The 26,578-nt window shown below is 35.3% G+C and overlaps 1 protein-coding gene across 1 annotated transcript in view; it reads right to left on the bottom strand.

Annotated features, from left to right (window-relative positions):
- LOC137404705 (uncharacterized) overlaps window positions 1-26,578 on the bottom strand; it is a 71,013-nt gene that overhangs the window by 943 nt on the left and 43,492 nt on the right. Inside the window, exons 11-22 of the mRNA XM_068090939.1 lie at window positions 25,673-25,896; window positions 22,798-22,955; window positions 20,965-21,086; window positions 20,612-20,723; window positions 17,733-17,954; window positions 14,034-14,188; window positions 10,012-10,127; window positions 8,124-8,614; window positions 7,548-7,672; window positions 7,054-7,272; window positions 3,521-3,755; window positions 1,194-1,387 (exon numbers count right to left, since the gene is read on the bottom strand). Coding sequence (XP_067947040.1) covers window positions 1,194-1,387; window positions 3,521-3,755; window positions 7,054-7,272; window positions 7,548-7,672; window positions 8,124-8,614; window positions 10,012-10,127; window positions 14,034-14,188; window positions 17,733-17,954; window positions 20,612-20,723; window positions 20,965-21,086; window positions 22,798-22,955; window positions 25,673-25,896 — 2,373 coding nt within the window. The remainder of the gene's footprint in view (window positions 1-1,193; window positions 1,388-3,520; window positions 3,756-7,053; window positions 7,273-7,547; window positions 7,673-8,123; window positions 8,615-10,011; window positions 10,128-14,033; window positions 14,189-17,732; window positions 17,955-20,611; window positions 20,724-20,964; window positions 21,087-22,797; window positions 22,956-25,672; window positions 25,897-26,578) is intronic.

Below are 26,578 nucleotides of genomic sequence, written 5' to 3'. Positions count from 1 at the left end.
AACGTAATTTAAACTTAGAGTGGGAAAAGGAGAGTTGAGTCTGTTACCTTATCTTATGTGATTTACTCTACCATTGAGGATGAACCTAAACAAGATTTGAGGAGATTTTTACCTGAAATTATCGGTATTTTTCTATTATTTGTAGTTGTCAGTGACGTTTGAGGTGATTTGACTGCCAGGATGTTACAAGATCGAAATCGACAAAGCTTGATCGCAGTTAAAGCGCTCTTAGTTGTTAATATTGTGACAGTTGATATCAGCTATTGAGTTCAAGTTCCAGCATTACATGTCTCTATTCTGTCAGTCTTTCTGCAACTACAGATGTGATAATTACACTTTCGTTTACACCTGAGTGTTTTAACCACGATCAAGTTTTATCAATTTTAATCTTGAAACATCCTGGTAATCAGATGACCTCAAACATCAAAAACAATCACAAATGATAGAAAAATACCGATATTTTCTGATAAAATCAACTTAAATTCAATGAAAGCTCATCTTCAAGGCTTCAATAGTAATGACCTGACAGCTTTGAGATTCCCTATGCATACTCTGCAAGGATACATGTGATAAAATATCTATTGTTAAATCAGAGTATACATATCGATAGCCGTGGAGTTATCTTCTACACGCCACTCTCAATGACATGTGATCAACATGATAATTACTTTAACCATTAGAAGATGACCAGCAAACGAATTGAATAATAACATTTTTACCATTAACCCAAAATGTTTGGTACATGTCAAGCGCTTCATTATCGTATTTTGCAAACATTAAATATTTAAAAAAATCTTGTGCAATGACTTAAAATGCTGCACCACCAGGCTATATTCATATCGACTGTCTATTAAGCCTGCTCAACTGGGTTTTCCCATAATAAAACATGTATGCCAAGCAAAGCAAAAACTCCCATAATACTTTTATGATTGTGAGATTTCCGTGAGTAAAATCTGAACACATCACGCGTACTGCACTTCTGGAATCTAAAAGCACCTTATTTCTCTAGACAGTTTTAATTTAACAAGAATGAATTTGGTTTAAAATAAATTTTTAATATCGCATAAAAATACTAAATGTTAACTTTTTAAAAGAACATTGTATACTTTTTCATATTGTTGACAAAGCCCAAAATTTGTGTACACACAAGTAAAGTCTTATATAGTAAAATGGTTATGAGGAATCTACCCCACCTGGCAGCTTGTTGTCCACAAACTCTACTCCATTCCCGTGTTTCTTGATCTCTGTAGTGAGAGTTCTGATTCTGAAGTCATTCGTCTCGCACAGATATACGGTATGCAGTCGTCTCTTCTCCTGCGATCTCGCAAAGTCAGACAGCGAATTCATGATAATGCTTGCTGACTCTTTGTCATTCACAAACTGCCTCCTGACAACAAAATATAAGTCTAAAGCAGTCTTGATAATATGAGTTTCATCTTGCAGCAAATATGCTGAAATATTCGCTGAGAAGACAACTCCAACATACCATGATAGTGTGAACCAGCCTAAGTCCTAATTACTGAATGACTAAAGAATATTTTTATTATCACATCTGGTATCGGCGGGGCTGGAGTGACTAATTTTAGTTGAATAGAATGACATAAAGCAGAGTATATGGATGCTTCCGTGCTACAGGGTACAGATGTTACAGGGTACAGATGTTACAGGGTACAGATGTTACAGGGTACAGATGTTACAGGGTACAGATGTTACAGGGTACATATGTTACAGGTCAGAAATACTTAGACAATGGTAGGGTAACAAGCTTTCACACCAGACAATAATATTCAACAGACCAAGCTCAGGTATACAACAAAGGATGATAATAACAATTGTACAGAGTTGATACCGTACGTAACATCCGCAGAGGTAAGTTGATACCGTACGTAACATCCGCAGAGGTAAGTTGATACCGTACGTAACATCCGCAGAGGTAAGTTGATACCGTACGTAACATCCGCAGAGGTAAGTTGATACCGTACGTAACATCCGCAGAGGTAAGTTGATACCGTACGTAACATCCGCAGAGGTAAGTTGATACCGTACGTAACATCCGCAGAGGTAAGTTGATACTGTACGTAACATCCGCAGAGGTAAGTTGATACCGTACGTAACATCCGCAGAGGTAAGTTGATACCGTACGTAACATCCGCAGAGGTAAGTTGATACCGTACGTAACATCCGCAGAGGTAAGTTGATACCGTACGTAACATCCGCAGAGGTAAGTTGATACCGTACGTAACACCAGCAGAAGTAAGTTGATACCGTACGTAACACCCGCAGAGGTAAGTTGATACCGTATGTAACACCCGCGGCCAAGAAATATAGAGTCAAACAGCTGCATGTACATATGAATCTAAGCCGTCTCAAAAAGTTCTTCATAGTTCAAAACATTCATATGTTAAAACAAATACATTCATAAGAATACACTGTATTTTAATTTATTCGTTCCATGGCTCAAAAACTTAACAATACATATTGCAAACAGGATTAAAACAAATGCATTGTGAGAATACTAAATGTGAAAAACTAAACTAAATCGTACATTAAGCCGATAGTAAGTTGAACTGATGGTATTGTCCAGAAGAGAAATAACAGAGTAGATTTAAACCGTTTTCGATATGCAATTTATTTTTAACTATAATAAGAGCCACGAGTAGGTTGAGATAAAAGATTGCTTCCGACGGGTTTCAAACTTATGACTTTCGCTCGGTGGACTGACGCTCTACCAACTGCACCAATCAAACGCTATCCAGCATTTCAGAATAATTATGTACATTGCTATTCTCTGTGCTTCATCATCACACCTGAGTATTTTTCACAGCATGCTAGACTGTCAGGGTACTACATGAGGTTTAAATTATTCATAATACCAGTTGAAATACTTTTTAACTTTTTGAACTCATTTGAATTTTGTAGTCATTGGGTGGAGCAGAATTTTAATGAAAAAAACATAAAAACAGGAGAGCTAGATTTTGATTGGCCAATCAAACATGAACAACAATAAAATGCTAGTCATGTACTTTTTGATGAACTTCTAAGTAAAAAAAAAAACAAATTCCGCAATAGATAAGAAGTCCAATACATATATGCGGCATGTAATATGAGAGCCATTGAGTAAATAAGGTGAATGTATTTACAATAATGTTTCTATTATAAGAAAAGCCTCATTTTTTTTAAAAATTCATGTAATTTCTATGGATGAATCATATAATTTTTCTTGGAAATTAAGGTGAGTCATGCAATATTTTTATAAATGGCCGACCAAAAAGCCGCTCCAGAATTGAACAGAGATCAGTTATCAAAGCTGAAAAGTTTGATAACTGTAGGACTTACAAGAGAATGGTAAATTTTCATTCAGAAGTTTTAGTCAAAAAATGTTTAAAAATGGGTAGAAATGTTTAGAGAAGGCAGGACAAGTTTTAATGATGAAGAAAGACCAGGTAGACCTGCTGATGTGAGAAGCTCTATTGAAGCAGTAAATGAGCTTGTAGATACATCGACCAGGCTTTAGACTTACATGTCACTCCCAAGCAGATTGGTCACAACTGAGCCAATACCGAGACTTTGGCAGCGTGTAAGAGCATTCCTGAAACCCCACCTCAAGGAGTCCTTATTAGAAGGGTCGATAACCACCACAAGGTAGTAGTGCCAGAGAATGGACTTAGTTTCAGAGCTCAATTCCTGACAAGTGCCTGGCATATCTAAGTGAGATGAATCATAGCGCTTGCGGAGCTTGTAAGATGCGTCTGAGTCTGTAAAAAAAAGAACACATTTGCGAGCTCTGAACAAAAAGGGTTTGGTTGTGTGTGGCTTCCAACCCTTACAGAGATGTTGCAGCAAATATTTGTGTGTGTCACAAGTAGGGTTTCATTTACACAATTTTACATACTTGTATTCTAAAATAGACAACATTGGGAGTAAATATTCAACTTTGATGAGCGACATTACTGTTTTAAAACAAGGTTTCCTTAAACATAATAGTAGTGCACAATTTGATTAAAATAGAAATTTAAAAAGTATAATAAGTTACAATTACGAGCAAGCCTCGGCATATGAATTTAATTTGTGTCCAGGTGAGATTCATATTATAAAATGTTAAATATTGGACTAAATATTCTCATAAGAATGCACTAATTCATTTCATTTGATCCTAGACCAAGAGCCTATGATGGCTCTTTAATAAATGGTTTGCACTAGCGTAAGTCTGGTTTCGCCCAAGATTTCTTCCATATTAAATCAGATAACACGCAGCGCGCGTGTAGATGTAGATGTTTAATGCAAATAACTACACTGCTTTTATGACAATAATAGATGAACCCACTCATTGAGGCCAATTGTCCATAATGCATGCGAAGGTGAATTCTTGAGTTTTTAATCTGATTGGTGTTTGATAGGCTGGTTCTCAGGAACAAGACTGAGTTTGAAAACCAAATATTTTTAGTAACCTGATGGAAGACATGAAGCATAGACATATGAGGTTTGGATTAAATCAACCAAAAATGTGAAAAATCACAGCGTACGCACATACACGCACACACAATGACAAAGCAAGATTTATTAGCTTATAAAAATAATTTAACTAGACAGCTATAAAACAAATGCATAATAGCAAGACGTAAAGAGAGATGTAAAAGACACATTAAAAAAGAGTAATCATTAAAAAGACATTTTATTGTTACTTTGCCTCAGAGATGGAAAAAAAGGCTTATGTTCGGGGGTAGGTTGGGGTGGTAGAGGGGTGATAATTAGAGATGCCCCGATTCTAATTTCACCAGCCGATTCAGATACCGATTCGATATACCGATTCTTATTGAAAAATAATCCGATTCAGATCTTTTGCGTTGCATTGATAATTGTTAATTTTATTATGCAAATACAAATATAATGCAAAGAAAATATAAATATTGATGTATTATTTGTTTGTATTTATGGAAAAAAGATATACATGTATATACATTCACATGCTGCCATACTGTGCTTCTAGTAACAAAACGGTGCTTGTTTCTTGAAAACTGCTATTAATAATGACAATTACTGTTTGTGGTACAGCTTTATCTGTGATATTGAAGTTTCTCTTCTACCGCTGAACGAACTGCTGCGCCTGTACCTGTTTAAAGCAAATAAATGTTTCGTTTAATTACCGTTAGTGATTCAATTATCTCAGTGAGGCGTTTTCATTTTGTATCGCTAACGATGTAGCCAGTCGTGTTGAAGAAAGACTCACTTGCCACAGATCATGGAGGACAGGCTAAATACCGATAAGCCACTCAGGTTATTTTATGCGATACAAACGATACATCATATCGTCAGGATCAAGAAAGAGATATATAACTTTACGCATCAACTGCTCAAATTACTTTCGTAATGCTAGTAAATAGAAACATTACACCGCATTCTGTATCTCTTCATTGTTCTTATGTTTGTGATTGGCTGCAATAAATCATATCACTGTAATTGGGAAATACCGCACTTTGTGATTACGTCCTGTCTAAAACCAAAAGATTCCTCAGCTGTGTGGATGTTTATTAGGCTATAGACATGAAATAAATTGTGTGATAGACTTGGAATTCATTAGGTAACAGTAAGGAACTTGCAGCTGATGATTTTTTATTAGTGTAGTAGGCTAAAATACGGTTTTCTGCTAAATAGCTGATCTGTAAAAAGTATCTGAAATTTCCGATTTTTTAAGAAAAGATTGGCCGATACCGATTCAGATACTTAACACCCATATCGGCACCGATACCGATATTAGAATCGGGGAAACTCTAGTGATAATGATATGCAGCATAAGCCATCCTACTAATTTAGTTTATACGTTTCACTACATTTAATCTTAAAATTTCACCTTCAGTCTCGCCAAATTTACCCATGCGATACTTTGCACAATGTATAGATGACAATGTGTAGATGACAATGTATAGATGAAAATGTATAGATGACAATGTGTAGATGACAATGTATAGATGACAATGTATAGATGACAATGTATAGATGACAATGTGTAGATGACAATGTATAGATGACAATGTATAGATGACAATGTATAGATGACAATGTATAAATGACAATGTGTAGATGACAATGTATAGATGACAATGTATAGATGACAATGTGTAGATGACAATGTATAGATGACAATGTATAGATGACAATGTGTAGATGACAATGTATGGATGACAATGTATAGATGACAATGTATAGATGACAATGTATAGATGACAATGTATAAATGACAATGTGTAGATGACAATGTATAGATGACAATGTATGGATGACAATGTGTAGATGACAATGGGTAGATGACAATGTATAGATTACAATGTATAGATGACAATGTATAGATAACAATGTGTAGATGACAATGCATAGATGACAATGTATAGATGACAATGTATAGATGACAATGTATAGATGACAATGTGTAGATGACAATGTATAGATGACAATGTATAGATGACAATGTATAGATAAAAATGTATAGATGACAATGTATGGATGACAATGTGTAGATGACAATGTGTAGATGACAATGTATAGATGACAATGTATAGATGACAATGTATAGATGACAATGTATAAATGACAATGTGTAGATGACAATGTATAGATGACAATGTATGGATGACAATGTGTAGATGACAATGTATAGATGACAATGTATAGATTACAATGTATAGATGACAATGTATAGATAACAATGTGTAGATGACAATGCATAGATGACAATGTATAGATGACAATGTATAGATGACAATGTATAGATGACAATGTATAGATGACAATGTATAGATGAAAATGTATAGATGACAATGTATGGATGACAATGTGTAGATGACAATGTGTAGATGACAATGTATAGATGACAATGTATAGATGACAATGTATAGATGACAATGTATAGATGACAATGTGTAGATGACAATGTATAGATGACAATGTATAGATGACAATGTATAGATGACAATGTATAGATGACAATGTATAGATGACAATGTATAGATGATAATGTATAGATAAAAATGTAGATGAGAAAAACGTAACAAAACAAACCCGCAGCTGCAAGCAAAGATCCGAGGTTAGACTGATTCATATAAAGGTCATTCTTGACAGCAATGATGATCGCGTCAGCCTTAATGCACTGTATGGTAGGTTTACACGCCTTCACACTTATACCGTGGACATTGTAGTCGAGTAATTCAACAGAGCTGTTCAACAGGAACCGTAGCTTTAGTTCCCTAGCAGCCTCGGTGAAATTTATCTCTGCAACTCCTGTCAAGTGGTTGAAAGTATTGAGCAAACTGGATTTCCAAGTTTTGTTACTTGGAAATGTAGCTTTTATGCCTTACCCATATCAAAGACAGACATAATGGAAATGAGCGATCACGCAACAGCTATTGAAATGATATTTTTATGACTGCAACAAGAGTATCAAACTACGATTCCAAAATCAAAATTTTGTTTACTAGGATTCTATAATTCATACAAACTCATAAAACGGCACATATGGGCTTATTTAATTAGAATACGCCGCCTTAACTAAGTACCTTGTCTAAATTGTCTAATCTGTTTGTCCAACTTCTTCATCTTTGCTAAAATGTCACTCTGTACTTTCTTAGCTTCCTCCTTTGTGTCAGCTTTGATTGTTATAGCTTTTGCTCTCTCATCCACGCTAAAAAAAGCATAACTTTGTACTTACTGTCATCCTCATAACTGTTTAGGATAGACACGGTTGTGCTGGTCTCATTACTCTTTAAAGGTTCTGCTGGGCCATGTTCAGGTGAGACAACTAAAATGATCTACTTTTTTAGACGCCGAAAAACTTATTGAACGAGTGATATGATTAGAAATGAACAAAAGAGATGCGAATAAAGGTAGTTGATTGCCGCGCCAAATCGCAGGTAGGTGCGCAGGTAGGTGCGCAAAACAATAAGTTCATAACCAATCTATCTATCTATATCTATCTATATCTATCTATACCTATCTATATCTATCTATATCTATCTATCTATCTATCTATATATATATATATATATATATATATATATATATATATATATATATAGATTGCACCTTCCAATTAACACTATTCAGAAAATTTCAGTTCAGTGTAAAAAACTTACTCAACGTAACAGTCCTTGATATCAGCCATATCTTCATAGAAATGACTGACATACTGAAAGACTATATACTGGTAGTTCTGCCCCAACTTGATCTCTTCTTCATATTGCTTCTCAGATCTGCGTCTGTTCCGACCATGGGCCTGACCTGGTAGATTGTGAGCCATGGCTCTGATGTTCATCAAAGGTTGAATTTCGGGTTGCGGTGCAAACCTCGGTGGATTTTTAGGCCTGGCTCCCAAATACTCACCAGCATCATCATCAGATTCTGATTCTGACTGAATGGTAAGGTTTCTCAATGGTTGAATTACTGCAGGAATCTCTGCAGCAGCCTTATCCTTCTTAGGTTTGCTTTTTTTTTTAGCTTTTGGTTTTTTTGGTGGTGCAGGTGCACCTTTTGAATCTCCTGCCTCTGGATTTTCTGAAGTACCTTTAGCCATGCTCAAAATCATGTCCAAGGTTTCCTCAGCTCCTTTCACAGTGACAATGGTGACCTAACAAATGTAATGGGTACCGCTCCAGCATAAGCTAACATTACTACATCTTAGAATCCATACCTCCTTTTAACCTTTCCACTGCCATAGTGATAAATACAGGGTTTCACCTGTTGCCTACTCATGCACATAAAAATAGTCATTTGTTGATGTGAAAATTTTATCGTGAAAATCTTTTCTACTTTAACAATCTTTGATTTGAAATGAGCAAAAATCAGAGCTTGGTGTGCATTTTTTACATTTATAAGGAACAAGAGTTAATGCAGCTGAATTACAAACAAATATTTGTCTAGTCTGCGGCGCACAGGCATTATTTCTGATGAAACATAAAAAATGTGCACCTGATTTAGAATTACTCTTCACTGTAATTCGAGTAAGAATCAACTGAAATACCAGCAAGAGTCTACTTGATGTATTCTACATTTTCTTCTTGGGTGGTCCTATGTTTAGGATGCCACATTCAGCTATGAGTCTTAGAAATACGAATTGTAAAAAATCATTTCCAGAAAACATTCAAAGCTTTCTAATTTATGTGGCTACAAGTGCTCAAAATCGTAACTTTTTTCAAGTATAAAGCTTCATAACGAACTAAACTAATACAGGTAAAACTATTTTAAACGTTTTCAAAAGCCTTTATTAATTTCGATGTTGAACTTCAACTATGACAAATTACTAAAAAATTTACTATATGTACGCACAGCAGCGAAAGAAGTAAGTTTACATACAAAGGTGATTTTACTTAGTAAAAAAGCTTTTGTAATGATTTCATTAAAAATCAGTACAAAAAACTTGCTATTTAAAACTTTATTTAAGTTGTTTAAAGCGATTCAAAATAAAACTAGATAAATTAACAGCTCCTAATATTATTTTACACCCAAGCCTGGTGTGTTACTTTTTGATCTCATATCAAAAGGAGACGTTGATCATATAAACAGTCCACTATTCTAGCTACAGTACACGGAAGGGTGACAATAACAAGGTACAGGAGTTGAGAATTATGCACTTGCCTCTCAAAATTAGCATGAACTTATACCGGTGACAGCGCAGTATACTTCCTGCAAAAAGATCTATAATGCTTTTTCTGCTACAGAAATGTCATACAATTAATTAAACACATAGTTCTAACATAAAAATAATCATACCAAACTAATATTACATTTAAAATTGCAACAGAAATAGCACCGACTCTACAAACTTTCATTTGGCCTTCAATGTTTAGTTTGACCAGGGAAATTATTACCGCTGTCACAGAGCTGTATCAATGGCAGCACAATTAAAATGCTCAGTAAATTTTTCCATCGGTCAGCAAGCATTATGGGCTTAATCGCCACACATATTCCTACGCAGCTACCAACAACCAATGTACATAAAACATCAAAAAATGGAGCAGGAATTACCTTTCCAGAGCCAGCAGGTGGCTCCGTTATAAGATAGGGCCAGCTTTTGATTTTGCTGTTTCTAAAGTGTCGCTCCACCATGGGCTTGGTGAACTGCGTCCACTCCTCGAGAGACTCTGCAGCAAGCATGAGCACATTTATTTAAAGCACAGGTGTCAAACACATGGCCCGCGGGCCACATGTGGCCCGCCACCTCATTTTATGTGGCCCGCGAGAGCTTAATTACTCATTCGCACGAGACTCATTCTCCTGTATTTAATAACGTTGCTAGGCACAACAACGCGAGTTATCTTGCCTCTGAAATTTATCTATTCCTTGTGTTGTTATTTTTACATTACATAAGAATAATTTTAATTAATCAGAAATTTTTTTCTGGCCAATCAAACAAACGTACATATATACCTCAATGATCTCTCTGGCAAAAGTTATAACTAAATTACTACGCCCATTGCGACATCTAACTGAACCGAAAATCGCTGTCACCTTAAAATTTATCGTTTGCGATCAATTTTTTTCAACTCCAGAAGTAAATGCAGATTCAGAAGGGGTAAGACAGTGAAAGACTGCATAAATCAAATTGAAACATTATTTTTAATGTTTCAAAGTTTTAACTAACTTTTAATTTTGTCAATTTGAATCGTTACACTCGAATAAAAATGCACTTTTTAGGCTGTCAACCGTAGTCAAACAAAAGTTATCATTCAATCTCGATAGGATCATATTCATTCTTAGAGCGGCCCCTGAAGTCTGAAAAGTCAAGAACAGAGTTACTCAACATAATGTTATTGTTTGAAACATGTTTATGACAGTTTATTTGAGTTATATTGGGATGTAGATTTGCTATGCTTTGAAGATAATACTCGCGAGGAAAAATTCGAAATTATAGTTTCGTGATTTTCATGTTCATGACTAACTGTACATGTATAAATAATATTCATAACTTTGTATTGTATGTATTAAATTACTAATTTTAGTCAAACACTGTATATTTTGTAATTTCTTTGGTACAAGTCTAACTTTGTTTCACCAAATAGCAAATAATTTTTTGATTTTTTGCTGCTTACATATTGATTTTGTGTTGCTGCTGTTGCAATTATTTAGTGTTTGCAGATTTAATGTGTGTATGCCAACAAATTCATGTTCTTAGCAGCTCACAATTTTTGATTTTACTGAAAGTATGCCCATGTTGATGGGTATTGTGTAACTTTTCTGATTTTTTTTTCGAAAACAAGTGTTCTGCATGTTTTGCTGTACAACTGTTCTGTTTGCAACTTTAAGTAATAAAGTCAGAGTTATTTAATATCAAAGACTAGTTTAAGTTATTTTATATTAATCGATTACATTTCATTACAATTATAAGTTACATCTGGCCCTTTGAGGATAGCCATTACGCTGATGTGGCCCTAGGTGAAAATGAGTTTGACACCCCTGATCTAAAGCATCAGGTCTGAAGGTGCAAGTGGTGTGTCATGAAGATGATAGTTTATGGTCAGCTATGTAAACTAGCAACTTGAGTGTAGAATAGCCAGAAACTATGATAATTCATAAATAAAACTAAAATCAACAGTGATGGGAAAGTTTTAAAAACTTTATCCTCACACCTAGGTTAGAATGACAGTATATGATATGGTGACATAAAGGTGAATAGATATATAGCTACATATAGCTACATGTGTAGCAGAGTATATAATCATATAGTTACATGTATGGCTGAGTTTATAGTCTGATAGTTACATGTACAACTAAGGATATACTAAGGAAAACAAGGGTACGAACATCTGCCAAGTCCATTACTTTATCATCTTTGTAACTTCATAAAATAACTGAGTTTATAGTTGTATAGCTACATGTATAACTGAGTTTATAGTCGTATAGCTACATGTATAACTGAGTTTATAGTCGTATAGCTACATGTATAACTAAGTTTATAGTTGTATAGTTAAATGTATAACTGAATTTATAGTTGTATAGCTACATGTATAACTGAGTTTATAGTCGTATAGCTACATGTATAACTGAGTTTATAGTCGTACAGCTACATGTATAACTGAATTTATAGTTGTATAGCTACATGTATCACTGAGTTTATAGTCGTATAGCTACATGTACAACTGAGTTTATAGTCGTATAGCTACATGTATCACCGAGTTTATAGTCGTATAGCTACATGTATAACTGAGTTTATAGTCGTACAGCTACATGTATAACTGAATTTATAGTTGTATAGCTACATGTATCACTGAGTTTATAGTCGTATAGCTACATGTATAACTGAGTTTATAGTCGTATAGCTACAGGTATAACTGAATTTATAGTTGTATAGCTACATGTATAACTGAGTTTATAGTCGTATAGCTACAAGGATAACTGAGTTTATAGTTGTATAGCTACAAGTACAACTGAGTTTATAGTTGTATAGCTACATGTATAACTGAGTTTATAGTTGTATAGCTACATGTATAACTGAGTTTATAGTCGTATAGCTACAAGGATAACTGAGTTTATAGTTGTATAGCTACAAGTACAACTGAGTTTATAGTTGTATAGCTACATGTATAACTGAGTTTATAGTTGTATAGCTACATGTATAACTGAGTTTATAGTTGTATAGCTACATGTATAACTGAGTTTATAGTCGTATAGCTACATGTATAACTGAGTTTATAGTCGTATAGCTACAAGTATAACTGAGTTTATAGTTGCATAGCTACATGTATAACTGAATTTATAGTTGTATAGCTACATGTATAACTGAGTTTATAGTTGTATAGCTACATGTATAACTGAGTTTATAGTCGTATAGCTACATGTATAACTGAGTTTATAGTTGTATAGCTACATGTATAACTGAGTTTATAGTTGTATAGCTACATGTGTAACTGAGTTTGTAGATTGAAAACGAGGGTACAAACATCTGCCAAGTCCATTACTTTATCTTCTTTGTAATTTCATAAAATAACCTTTTGACAGCTGCATTACTCTTTGCAATAAGTGTTTTGGTGCCACGTTTTTTCACTTAAAATGTGGCATTTTGTTTTGACTCTTGCTCTGTTATTACTTGTTCTATATAGCCTAAAGTAACAATATATAATTATAACCCTTTCAACGTATTAATATGACCAATAGTACCTGTCTTGGGTGACCTTATAGCAAACCAGTTAGCAAACCAAGCTCAGGTTCATAATGCAAACGTCCTAGCCGATTTATTTTGCTGTTAAAAATGCTAGAATAACATGAAAGCAGTTTGGAACAGCTAGAATAAATTAATGCAGAGTTATATAACAGAATATGAATGTAAAACAAACCGGAAGAGGAGCTCTGAAAAACATAAGGTCAACTAACAAATACATTTGCTGATACAAAATATAATTATCGATAACATAAACCTCCTAAATTTAATGACAATAAGTTCTCCAACAAAGAAAGGTTTTGAATTTAAACTAAAAGACACTGTAACAACATCAGACAGAAAACACCATTCAAAAGCGTAAGTCTTATTCGTAGAAGCGAATGGTTTTGAATCATTGACTTTTGCAAGACATAATTTGTTTTTATTGGTAGATCATCGATTACCAACAAATATAGCGTTTCATTTTAACATTTTATAGATGTATAGAGGTTGACAGTGTGATGGAGCTTGGGTTAAGGGAGTTGTCAAGTCATGATGAATATTTAAGAACCGTTTGCGGCATCGTGATGAAATACGTATTATTTTGCCATTATCTATTTCTTTTATCATTATAAATTAAATACTCGTCTTAACCGTTTAAAAGCGCTTCATAGACAGTCTAAATACATTTCTTATTTGAATATATAAGGTTTACAGGTATGTTGAAAATATACCACGCTCATTCACCATTAACAAATCATCTCATATATTCTGAATCGCTGCAGATTCGCGGAAATGCAAAAATGGCATTTTGATCATGTCGACGTTTGTGCAGAAATGCGAAAATGGCACCTACAGGGGTTAAATACGACTGAGAGAAATTTATGAGTGATACTGAGGTGTATGAACTGACCTATGCAAATATTCCTCACAATAATCTCCTTCCTAAGAACACTCTCTGCAAGATTGAGCTTCTCCTTGTAAGTAGACGTGAGAGCGACAAGTTTGTGGTTATCCTTGGTTACGCAAAAATATTGCACGTCCTCAAGTAGTTCCGTGTTCACATACCTGATAGGCAAAAGAAAAACTTATCATTCGTTCACGTATCTGATAGGTAGGAGAGAAGCCTTTATAAATTGTTCACAACCCAAATAGGTAAGAAAAAACCTGTATTGACTATCCCCGTACCTAGTAGATAAACGGAAACCTTTATAAACTGTTATAACACCTAACAGGTAGGAAAAACCTTTATCAATTGTGTACCTGATACACAGTCAAACCTCGCCTTACGGTAGCTTTTACCTACGTACAATATATCTTAAAACTTGAGCAAATATTTGTATCAATATTCAAAGTAACTTTTAACAGCCAACAGACATAATCTCTCAAAACATTATAGTGATGTAAAAGTAAAAAAGCAGATAAAAATTAAAAACGCAATGTGAATTGAGCTGAAATATGTAGATTAGGCAGTTTCAAACTACAACTAGAGTCACATAAAGTAGTCACACTGCACACTTCTACCAGCCAGTCTGCTCCCAAACCTACACAGTACCTAGTCTACCATATAAAAATCTATTTGAACGCCCCCTTAATTTGAAAACCACCATGTTTGACTGCCACTATAGGAGAAAGGTTGAAAAATAGAGCGGCACCCTTTAATTGAACACCAACTCTAATTGGCAGTCACTTTGACAATCTCTGATCTTTATGAACTCAAAATAATAAGTGATCAGTAGAAAAGTGTCCACATAAAAGTAGTAATAATGACTCACTTACATCAATAACAATTAATTCTTTCACTGTTTCTGTTTGTATCAAAGTCCATTTTCCAACTCGAAAGCTTTTCAACTTTTTCGTTAAAACTTTGAAGCGACACCATAGAAATAATTAATAACTGTATCATCCTAATAGTATTTCCTCGTTTAACGCGGTCTTGATACCTCGACGTATATGAAAAATGGTTGACAGTTGCGATGGAATCAGTACTACTAGTTTTAGGCTAAAAGTTGTGCATAGAGCGTATGTGGCTAAAGGTTTCTCACTATTTTCGCGAAAGGTTTTTTAAATACTAACGCGAAAAAGTTTTGCTCTACTAAAAAATTGTTTGAGAAGTAACATCGACTAGTTCAGCAGTGCAGAAGAACAGTCGAGGTCAGAAGACATTGTGGAAGGTATTGAACAGTCAGAATAACAACAAGCAACAATCAGAACGCAACTGGCCGAGCAAACACAGCAAATATTTTTGTTTCAAAAGTATTAATTTTCGTTTCTCCATGTATTATAATTATGGTTTGTTTAAGTCACTAGTTCTTGAATATACAGTGAAACATGGATAACTCGCCTCGGATATATCGAACACATGGTTAACTCGAATGGATTTGCTTGGTCTGTTCCCACGCAATGATAAATGGCTTTATATAACTCGACCTCGGCACCGTTAACTCGAATAGTTTTTTGCCGAATTCACAAATGTGGTTTCCGTTCAATTTATTTCGAAGGAGTTTCCACTAGTCGCGGAGCTGAGACTACTCTGCTTTCTTAACGAAAGCGCTTTTTATACGCGCAGTGTACATATAATTTCCCCCGTACCGTATAATGGAACCGAAAAATAAATCGTATAAAAATGATTAATAGGGTCGCTAAGACGTTCGCTTAGTTACGGCTAAGCTATAAATGTTAGAAAGTATTAGCGATAAAAATTTAATAAAGATAGACACAGCATGCAAAATACATATTGTAACAGTGCTTATATGCGGATACGTAAAGATAAAATGTCACAAATAGGCTCGTGGCTTGGCTTCCGCTACAACAGACACCCGCTTTACGATGGCATCACGCAAGCAAAGAAAAGCGTGGAAACCTTCTGACAAACTTAAAGTACTCGAGGAAATCGAAGCAGGACAAAAGCTATTAGCATTATCCAAAAGAGAAAATCTTCCAAAAAGTACAGTGTCAACATGGATTTAACAAAAAGAAAGAATAAGATCGTTATGTGACCAAAATTCATCAAGGCTAAGAGATCGTTCAACGTCGCACGATGATTTGGATGGTGTATTATCGACTTGGTTTAGACAAGTGCGTAGTGAAGGCATACCTATCGATGGGCCAATTTTGTTAGAAAAGGCTAACAAGTTTTTAAGGACTATAATAACTGTTTAAAATCTATTTCTACAATAAGTCACACTGTTGATCTTTGTCAAAAAATACCTTGTCACAGACTACACCCGATAAGTTTTTTAAATGAAACAACTGATCAGATGTAAAGCATGCTTTTTTGCATTGGTCATAAATGCTTACTTATGTCTAGTTTTAAAAATTATCAGAAAGAATTGATATTTTTTTATTGGGCTGAGATTTGTTTGCAGTTTTAGGTGATTTGACTGACAAGACGTTTTAAGATTAAAATTGGCACAATTGATCTCGAGTAAAACACTCAGAAGAAAAAATGTCTTCTGAGCGTTTTAACCGCGATTAGGTTTTGCCAATTTTAATCTGAAAAAGTTCTGGCAGTCACATCACCTAAAACAACACACAAATCTCAAGTGTATAAAAATATCTATACTTTCTGATAAATACTTTAAAACTCTACATCAGATGCCCTTTAACTTACAACAAACAACCTATACTTTAGTTTTATATATACAAGTAGTTTGTATATGTATCTACTGATAAATACATTCACTTGTGACTGTGCTCTGATAACTTGAACGCTCTGATAACTCAAACACTTTCACTCGGTCCCGTGAAGTTTGAGTTATCCATGTTTCACTGTATATACATTTGTAGCACTTGCTAGATTATTATTATTATATAACTTATAAATTTACAGATTTATAGCACATTATTTGATAGCACGATTGCCGTTATATGGATTGACACTCGTAACTCCTATTCTATTCCTAACAAAAAGCCAGTTTTGAAGCAAACTGTAGCAAACATATAAATGAGCTTTTATGCAACATTGTTAAATAAAATTATAAAATAAAAATATACCTTCAAATTTAGAATGAAATAAAAAATTGAAAGCTCAAACAAATTGTAAAGCAGGGCATAAGTTATAATATTACCGTAGGTTAATTGCAAACAATAGATATCAACTGGTAGCGATACTTCTAAGCTTCACAATGCATATTTATTTAGTGATCTTTGACAAATTAGAGGTAAGTTAACAGATTTCTTGCATCTAAAAGGGTTAATGCTAATCCATCTTAATGGGAGTGCTAAAAGTAGGAATCCTTCGCTTCACCCGTAAAAAAATTAAATTTATCTTCCTAAGATTCTGACGAGCTATTTGAAAAATACAACGCTAGCCTCTATTTAAACGTCACCTCAATTCGACCGCCCCTTTGGGGAAGGGTTGAAAAATAGAGCGCCATGGCTTTCAAATAGAGGTTTTCATAGAGGAATGTATTCTTGTACAATATTTGCTCCAACAGCTGACGGTTTTGACTAATTGGTCAATATTGAGGTATGACTACCCTGGTTAGTATTAGATCATGACCACCCAATAAAAAGGCAAAGTAATTTTACATGGAATTTCAACTACGCAACAAACATTGGTTTAAAAAGGTTGCTGTGATTGACCAATCATAGGCTGATATGAACATACGAGAAAGCTCGCGAAGTTCGGTTGTTGAGAAATTGCCATTGAGCCTCGGTTATAGTGATCCTTCGGTGCATCAGCTTATTCTTGTACTCTTTTACCAGAGCATTAAGTTGTTGCAGGTCATTGGTATCTCCCTTCATAGTCAAGGTAGCAAACTCCGAACCATTGTTAATGTTGAGTATTGAATTGGGAAACTCTTTCTGCAAGGTTGGGAGATAATTGTGCCTGCAGGAAAAAATTGACATTCACTCATCACTGGTATAGAGCCGAACTGCTCAAGTTGGAAAATAAACACAGAGAAACAGAGAACTTTTGGAAGATGCTGTCAAAAATGACAGTCGAGGCTGATGAAAAAAGCAGGCAGTGGCTGTAGCTGACAAGAAGTAGCACACTGTTGCCTTCACAACATTGAAAACTGGCCAATCCATCGCAACAGAGCGAAAAAACTATTGGTCAAAAGTGTAACGAAGTAACATATTTTAAAAACATGCATCATAAAGACGACAAGTGCTGACAGACAACATGCTTGGCAGACGACATGTGCGGGCAGACAACAAGTGCGGGCAGACAACAAGTGCGGGCAGATGACGTGTGTGGGCAGATGACGTGTGAGACCAGACGATGTATGTGGGTGAACGACATGTGCAAATGACAGGTGCGGGCAGATGACATGCATGCAGGCAGACGACAGGTGAAGGCGGGTGACATGCATGCAGGCAGACGACAGGTGCGGGCAGGTGACATGCATGCAGGCAGACGACAGGTGAAGGCGGGTGACATGCATGCAGGCAGACGACAGGTGCGGGCAGGTGACATGCATGCAGGCAGACGACAGGTGAAGGCGGGTGGCATGCATGCAGGCAGACAACAGGTGCGGGCAGGTGACATGCATGCAGGCAGACGACAGGTGAAGGCGGGTGACGTGTGATTCAGTTGGTTAAAGCATCAGTCTTTTAAGCCAAAAATAATAAAATAAATTTAAAACTGCCAACAGATGATTCAGGAACTGGTTGTGTGAAATAAATGAAAATCCCACTCCTCCCAACCACCTATGGTGCTGTAAAACTATTTAGACTCTGTCCAGTAGCCATTGTTGAGTCACATCGTCATCGGCAAATACACTTGATTAACAATTCAGCTCATGAAGATCACTGGAAAACTTATAAAAAACATTTGAAGAAAAGGCAAAATTTGTTACATAAAATCAAACTGAGTCTGAAAGCTGCAGTTAGAGAATCTGTTTGTGCTATTAAGTCACTCCATCTATGTTAAGTTGATGTTAGGATTCTGAGTTAGAATTAACATTATGCTTGATGTTAATCCTAACTCAGATGCAATTTCATCCCTCATCGGAAACTGTTACGCTACAAACTTCAGCTAAAAATCTTTTCTCATATTCGGCAACTTATGGTTGTCTCAGCTAAGCTATTTCCAGAACTGCTGCAAAATCTTTCTCATTCGGTACAGACAGGAACTATTGGCTTTTCTGTTTTTACACTATATGATATCTGTATGGGTTGGACTTCTTATACTTAAACCTTTGATCTGAAGACTCTGTAGTCAGTTAGGCTTGTCACTAGGTCAATTTGATTGACGTAGGTGTCAGTATGTGTCGCAATAAAGCCTCATGTTCAGTTAGAATTAATAACTGTGTTGCCAAAACGGTAATGGCTACATATTTCAAAAGAACTACGGTAATATCTATTTTGTCTTCCGAACCTGTTGCAAATCATGCTGTTAACAAATTTTTTGAGCTATGGCTCATATGAATTCATGATTTTTTTTGCAAAGATCCATTGCACCTTATATATGGCCTTCGGTTATGTTTGCTAACCTTGGACCAATTTCATGTGCTATGCCAGGCGAGTTATGCCACTTTCCGCTAATGGATTTTAGATGCCTGATCTAAGGTATCAGTCTTTCGTGCCATCCGAGCTTTTATGAAAGCGTAGTCATCACTGAAAAAGTTGATGACAGCGACGAGAATGGCTCTAATAATGATAAAAGGAACACGGGTCTACATGGTAAACTCATGGAAATATCTAACTCACTGAAGATTAACAGTTTATAAGAAATATGGACGAGGATCGAACTGAAAAATTTAGTCACTTTTCTGATTTTTTGTCTGTATTGTAATTGCAAAACGGTTTTGTTATTTTGTGTTAAAAGAGGGGTTCGAGTATGTCTCCGAAATTGGCCAACCGTAAACAAGGAATGAACTGAGAAAAAGTGAGTTTATCCTATATTGTATTTATGTATTCCAACTAAACAATGGTTTTGTATTTTGTTTGTTGGTCTACAGCTGATCAACATCGATAGTTTTTATCACTTACCTCAACCTAACTGGCACACATTTTGTTTTGCTTAACATAATAATAATGAATAATTATAATTAATAGAATTATTATAATATAATGCACCTCATAATCCAAAGCGCATTATATGTGGATAATGACAGGAATTGAAATAAAAATGGATAGTGTCTTGTAATCTGGTGCATCTTATAGCCGAAAAACTATGGTACATGTACGTCTATTCCAACACTTTAAAAGCTAACAGAAACCATTAATGCTAAGCATTACATCCTCCACATTGACGTTTCTTAAAACATTATGCAAGCAACTGGTACACTATTAATTGCAGCAAATCTAAAAATATGATAACTATACACTTTCAGCAACTTGCTATACCAGATTACATGAACTATAATGTGGTGAGCAGTTCGCAGGACTTGAGCATACCACTGTCCAAAAAGCAGGCCAAGGGAGACAACCAAAATAATCGTTTGGGGTCTGTACTAGTTAATGAAAGTAAGCATTTTGCTCAATTATCAAAGTAAATAATGGACAGTCATCTATTATTCACTAAAACACAATAAATACCTGAAAAATGATGCATCTTCGAGAGAAAAAGTGATACTCTCACTAGAAGTTTCTTTTTCAGGTGCCGAATTCGTTAACAGGTCTTCAAGTTTCTTCACATCTTCTGCTGAGCCTGTAAAGACCTCACAAATGCAACCAGCAATAAAAAATAAATGCAAAAACTTTTTATTAATACATCATTTCTAACTTCCCTTCTTAATGCAAAAAGTATTCTATTGTTGCAAAGTATCCATCGGTCAGCCCGTATTCAGCAGACGAGACGCGTGAAACCGTGGTCCTATTACGAATCCAGTAAGAATGCTCAATAATAAACCGTGCCTATGTAGGAAGATAAGTTCAAATTGTTCACTTACCGAGAGCACGAAGTCGCATGTTCTTTGGTCCTTCTGAGTTTTCTATAACAAACAGATTCGCCGGCTTCTGCTTTTTCATAGCAAACCAAGCAGACTTTCGAACAGTCGTTTCTTCCATGACTCTATGAAACACATGAATAACTGTAGTTCACATAATGCTTATATAACAACACTAGGCATTGTTTACTGGCACATTTGTACTTACACTACCGATACTTACACAATCTGATACTTACTAAAGCAAGACATGCAGAGAAACGTACACCACTAGAGATTTATCCAGCCTGATATGTTCACAGTCAGGTACGAAACATGGTATTTTAGCAGGTCAATAGTTTTGTAAGCAACCGACCAACATGTGTAGTCAAAGTAGCTGTGAGGTGGTGAACTTTAATTAAACTGATAGCATAGGTCAATCATTATATATTTGTACTAGCGGAATTCCCGGCGTTGCGCGAGTATTAAGACTGCTTATAAAACAGTAGCAGGTAATGTAGTGGCCTGCTACTTGCCATTAGCCTGGCACATTGCCAATGACTAATTTGAGTAAGCTAGTTATCTATAGCTCTTACTAGTAAAAACCGTGAGAGCAAGCATAGAATTATGTTGCGCTGTACTGGAGAGTGGTAGCGTATTTTCACCCATATAGTGACATATATCAACCAATGAATCCATCAACCTCGCGTGGCTTAATTGGTATGATATTTGCCTGGTGAACGGGAGGTTCCGATATCAAGTCTGCTGCGATACGAATTCTTTATTCCAATATTTTAATAGCAATAGTTGGACAAACCAAAGTACAGAATAACAGAATAACAGACACAAACTTTGAGATTTCTATATATAGATCCATAACCAAATACCAACTGAAATACAATTAGACTTCAACTCTGAGAATACTGAATATAATACATTTGATGGCGTGTGAAACTTTTACGAAATGAACGTTGCTACCCCACTGAGAGTCACTACTACACTGAGAGTCACTACTCCACTGAGAGTCACTACTCCACTGAGAGTCACTACTACACTGAGAGTCACTACTACACTGAGAGTCACTACTACACTGAGAGTCACTACTCCACTGAGAGTCACTACTCCACCGAGAGTCACTACTACAATGAGAGTCACTACTACACTGAGAGTCGCTACTACACTGAGATTCACTGCTACACTGAGAGTCACTGCTACACTGAGAGTCACTACTACACTGAGAGTCACTACTACACTGAGAGTCACTGCTACACTGAGAGTCACTGCTACACTGAGAGTCACTACTACACTGAGAGTCACTGCTACACTGAGAGTCACTACTACATTGAGAGCATCTAAACAAGAACATGCTCAAATAGCTTGGCAAGTCTAAAACCGTACCAAAAACCTTGCACTTGAGAGATCATCGCTGCCAATTTGACAGTCATCACCTGGCACAGACTCAGAAGCCGGATACGATTGATTAGAATGATAAGGCGAGTTTTGCTCCTACAGTTAAACCTCGGCTTCCGACCATAATCCAAAAAGATGGTTTTTCACAAGACCATAAAGATTGTGTGGAAAAAAAGCACTGCAGAAATATTTCTTGTCTTCTATTTTTACCAATTGTGACAAATATATACAGTATATATTTTATTACCCATATATATATTTATGTATATATATATTTATGTATATATATACTAAAACCTTCTCTTGGTCAAGAGTTGAATGTTTGTTCAAAATCTGAAGGGAAAATATATCAAATTTCTTGGTCAAAATCAGATTTGATTGAGACCAGAAACATGCAGAAACCGAGGTATGACCGTATTCACATCAGATTTTCATAAACTGTCTTACTTGAGTTCAGCAAGCAACTTGTGAAGAGAATCTTTCAAAGTTTTTGACCAGTTTTTCATGTGTGTTGCCACGTCGATAAGTGAAGAGTCCAGGCGTGACTTGTCATACCTGTATTCGTGTCGCACGTTGTGACAGAACACGCTGCAGCGGTCATAGAGCTGAAATACCAAACAATATCAATTCTAATGTAAATTACATTTAGTAAACACAAGCGCAGTAAAGTAAAGTGGCGGTATAAGCGGTAAAGTCTAGACTATACAATATATGAACGCATGTGAAACACGAGTATATCTGTGCAGAATGAGGGTGAGCAAGCCAAGGAACAGACAAAGATGCTAGCTAGTCAAATTAAAGAGCTAGAGTAGACTTAGGAGAGGTTGTATGTAAATAACAGCTAGTCATGATTGTGACTAATAATGTTAATAGCGATAACCTGTTGCTAGTTTCTCACATTAACCTTAACTCCCAAAGTTAACTGAACGTTAGCACTTAACTCTTAACAGTCTTACACTCTTCAGTAATGTAAACAATCTATGTATTTTGTTAACGTAAACTATCGGTTCACTTGCACTAAATACTAGTAAAGAATAGATCTGCGAACTTCTATCATTCTTAGTGGATAGTTATATTAGTACCTTACTAACGAGCAGACTCTTAAAACTTGGTGTAATCGACAACATTTCTTTTACCTCATTCTCAATATTTTTATTACTGGCCATTATTATTAAACTGTCTGTCATACTAACCATTCTCCTAGCTTATGAAATGCATTGTTAACAGCCTAGTTAAATGTGAAATGTATTGTTAACAGCCTAGTTAAATGTGAAATATATTGCTAACAGCCTAGTCAAATGTGAAATGTATTGCTAACCGCCTAGTTAAATGTGAAATGTATTGCTAACAGCCTAGTCAAATGTGAAATGTATTGCTAACAGCCTAGTTAAATGTGAAATGTATTGCTAACAGCCTAGTTAAATGTGAAATGTGTTGCTAACAGCCTAGTCAAATGTGAAATGTATTGTTAACAGCCTAGTTAAATGGTTGTAGTTCGGTTAAATGCTGAATCGATTAGAGCGCTAGGTGAAGGTAAATAGATACAGACAGCTCAAGTATTAATGTATATTACCTACTATTGACCAGACGCAGACCAGTCTAGTAGTAAATGCTACATGACATATTCAGCATAAACATATGCATAACTCATTACATGTACGTTCGCATAGGTTCGCAAGGGTAGTACAATATAATTACAGTATATAATCCAAAAATTAAAATAAATAACTAATCTAGATACACCAAGACTTCGGTTGAGCAAATTAATAAAAGGTTATAACTGCAGAGTACCATCTCCACTACTAGTATCAAAGGTTATAACTGCAGAGTACCATCTCCACTACTAGTATACAGTCATATAAATTTATATATAGTCAGCATATAAATTTGTTGACATAAAACTTGAGCAAATCTTTGTTTTGACGTATGAAGTTTTAGTATACGATTTCAAAAATTTATTAAAAATTAAAATTTTGTAAGCAATTGTAACAATCTGGCAAAATGAAAAGTAACATGTGAAAATAAAACATATATACTATATTAAGTTAATTTAGTATAAAAGTCATACCATGTGTTTTATCACTCCCTGTATTACTGAACCAAAGACTTGCTGAGCCTACACTTGCCCTCATGTGTCTCTATGGTGAAGTAACAATCAAAGCCACTTTTCACTGATTATTTCATCAATTTAAATGTCGTTCTCATTCCATAATTCAAGTTTTTCATTTATTTTTTTACATATTTTCATATCATGTACATGTTTTATTGCCTATGTAACTACCTAAAAGATTTATCACTGTTTTTTTTACTAAAACGAATAAAAAACAGTGTATTCTTACAAGAATATTTGCTCCACCATTAGACAGCAAATATCAGATCAAAGAATATCTAGTTGGGGTAAGCGACACTGCAGATTTCCACCACTCACCCTACTATCAAGCCTATACAGTCATACCTCAACATACGGGTCCCCAACGTACGAGAAAATGGTGATACGAGCAGAATTTCGAGCAAGTTTTTTCTTTGTTTCTTCGAGATAGTGATACATGATTGCATACAAGGAGATTCTCGATGGCCACTATATGGTCAAGTATGTGAGTGGCTTTTTTCACTCAGTCTTTCTCCTCGAATAAGTTTGAAAAAAGTTCTTAAAAGTTGGCTAAAAGTTGTAATGAAAGCGAGGCAAAAAGCGCAAAACCGGAAACAGATAATAAAAAATTAGGATGACAAAATGAAAGTGAGTTTAGTAAAAGATTAAGACCTAGCTTTACGCGTGTGTTTGAATGTTCGAGGTATGACTGTACATTGCACGGCCGATATTTCTGTTCATTTGCTTTTAAAGATGAACTTGCACAAAGTTTCAGTAGATTTTATCAGAAAGTATCAGTATTTTTCTATTATTTGCATTTGTTTTTGTTGAAAAGTTGAAACTCTTAAATGAAAAATACGTGCAAAACGACGTCAGTAGTTGTTATAGTTGTATAATTGATATCGGCTATTGTGTTCCAGTTGAAGCATTACGTGTCTCTATTCTGTCAGTCTCCTTGCAACTGTAGATGTTATAACCATACTTTTGCTTGATCTGAGCATTTTGACCAAGATCAACCGTTGTCGATTTCAATCTTGAAACATCCTAGTAGTCAAATCAGCTCAAACATTAAAAACAATCGCAGTTGGTAAAAAGCTACCAATACTTTCTAATAAAATCAACTGAAATGATGTGTATGTTCATATTAACATCGACACACGACGGATATACGCGTAGTTTGAACCAGCCTTTACTTTAATATGTACTCATAATTTATGCATTTTAATGATTTACCTTTAAAAGCTTTTTATGTTTTGAGAACTTCACAAACGCAACGTGATCCTCGCTAAAGCCCAGTGATTCAACAACTTCGCTGATGAGAAGACGATCTGGTTCTATGGCAGATAGCTTTTCGCTATACAAATGTGATGAAGCTAAAGCATCAACCACAGGTACTTCCATGCACATGCTACCAAAAGAGATGTCTTTGGGATTTCGGGCCAGAAACTCTACAGCGTCTGAAAGAAATGATACCAGTCACATATAACAGTTTTTAAACTAATTTAAAGATACTGCAAATTCTTAAATAATGCTACGGTATTTAAAAACAAATATATATATATATATATATAACACTTTACATCATATAGTGACCATAAATGGAGATTTATAGCGTCGGAAAAGAAAAAAAGGTAGTTATTAATTTTTTGGCACAAACAGCTTATTGTTAAGTTAGCTTGAAAAACAGTGGCAGGTAATGTAGTTGCCTTCCACTTGCCATTAGCCGGACAGATTGCTAATGACTAATTTGAGTAAGCTAGTATCCGTATTGCTAAACTTACTAATAAGAGCTGTGAGAGCAAGCTTTAGTGACATTGCATAACGCAGAGTGTTATGCGTATTTCAACCCTGATAACAACTACCCTAGGACACTTATATTTTGCTAGTATTTAGTTTCGTGAGTGCCATACAGAGTAAAATTTCGCTGCAACTTAATTTCGCAGCTCTGATGAGTGCGAAAATATAGTGATGTGAAAATAAATTCAGTGGAACAAACATAATTAAATTCATCAGGTCCAGTTCCCTGTTACGAAATTGTTTTCAATTTGCGACTAGTTTGTATTTGTAAACCGCAGGTAGAAATGTGTTGACGAGATCTATAATGCAATTTGATCGCTTGCTGCCATTTGTTTCTTGGAC

The sequence above is a fragment of the Watersipora subatra genome, chromosome 9 (genome assembly GCF_963576615.1).
Source record: "Watersipora subatra chromosome 9, tzWatSuba1.1, whole genome shotgun sequence".
Classification (NCBI taxonomy): Eukaryota; Metazoa; Bryozoa; class Gymnolaemata; order Cheilostomatida; family Watersiporidae; genus Watersipora; species Watersipora subatra.
The sequence above is the reverse complement of the archived record's forward strand: the minus strand, read 5'-3'. Positions and strand labels throughout refer to the sequence as shown.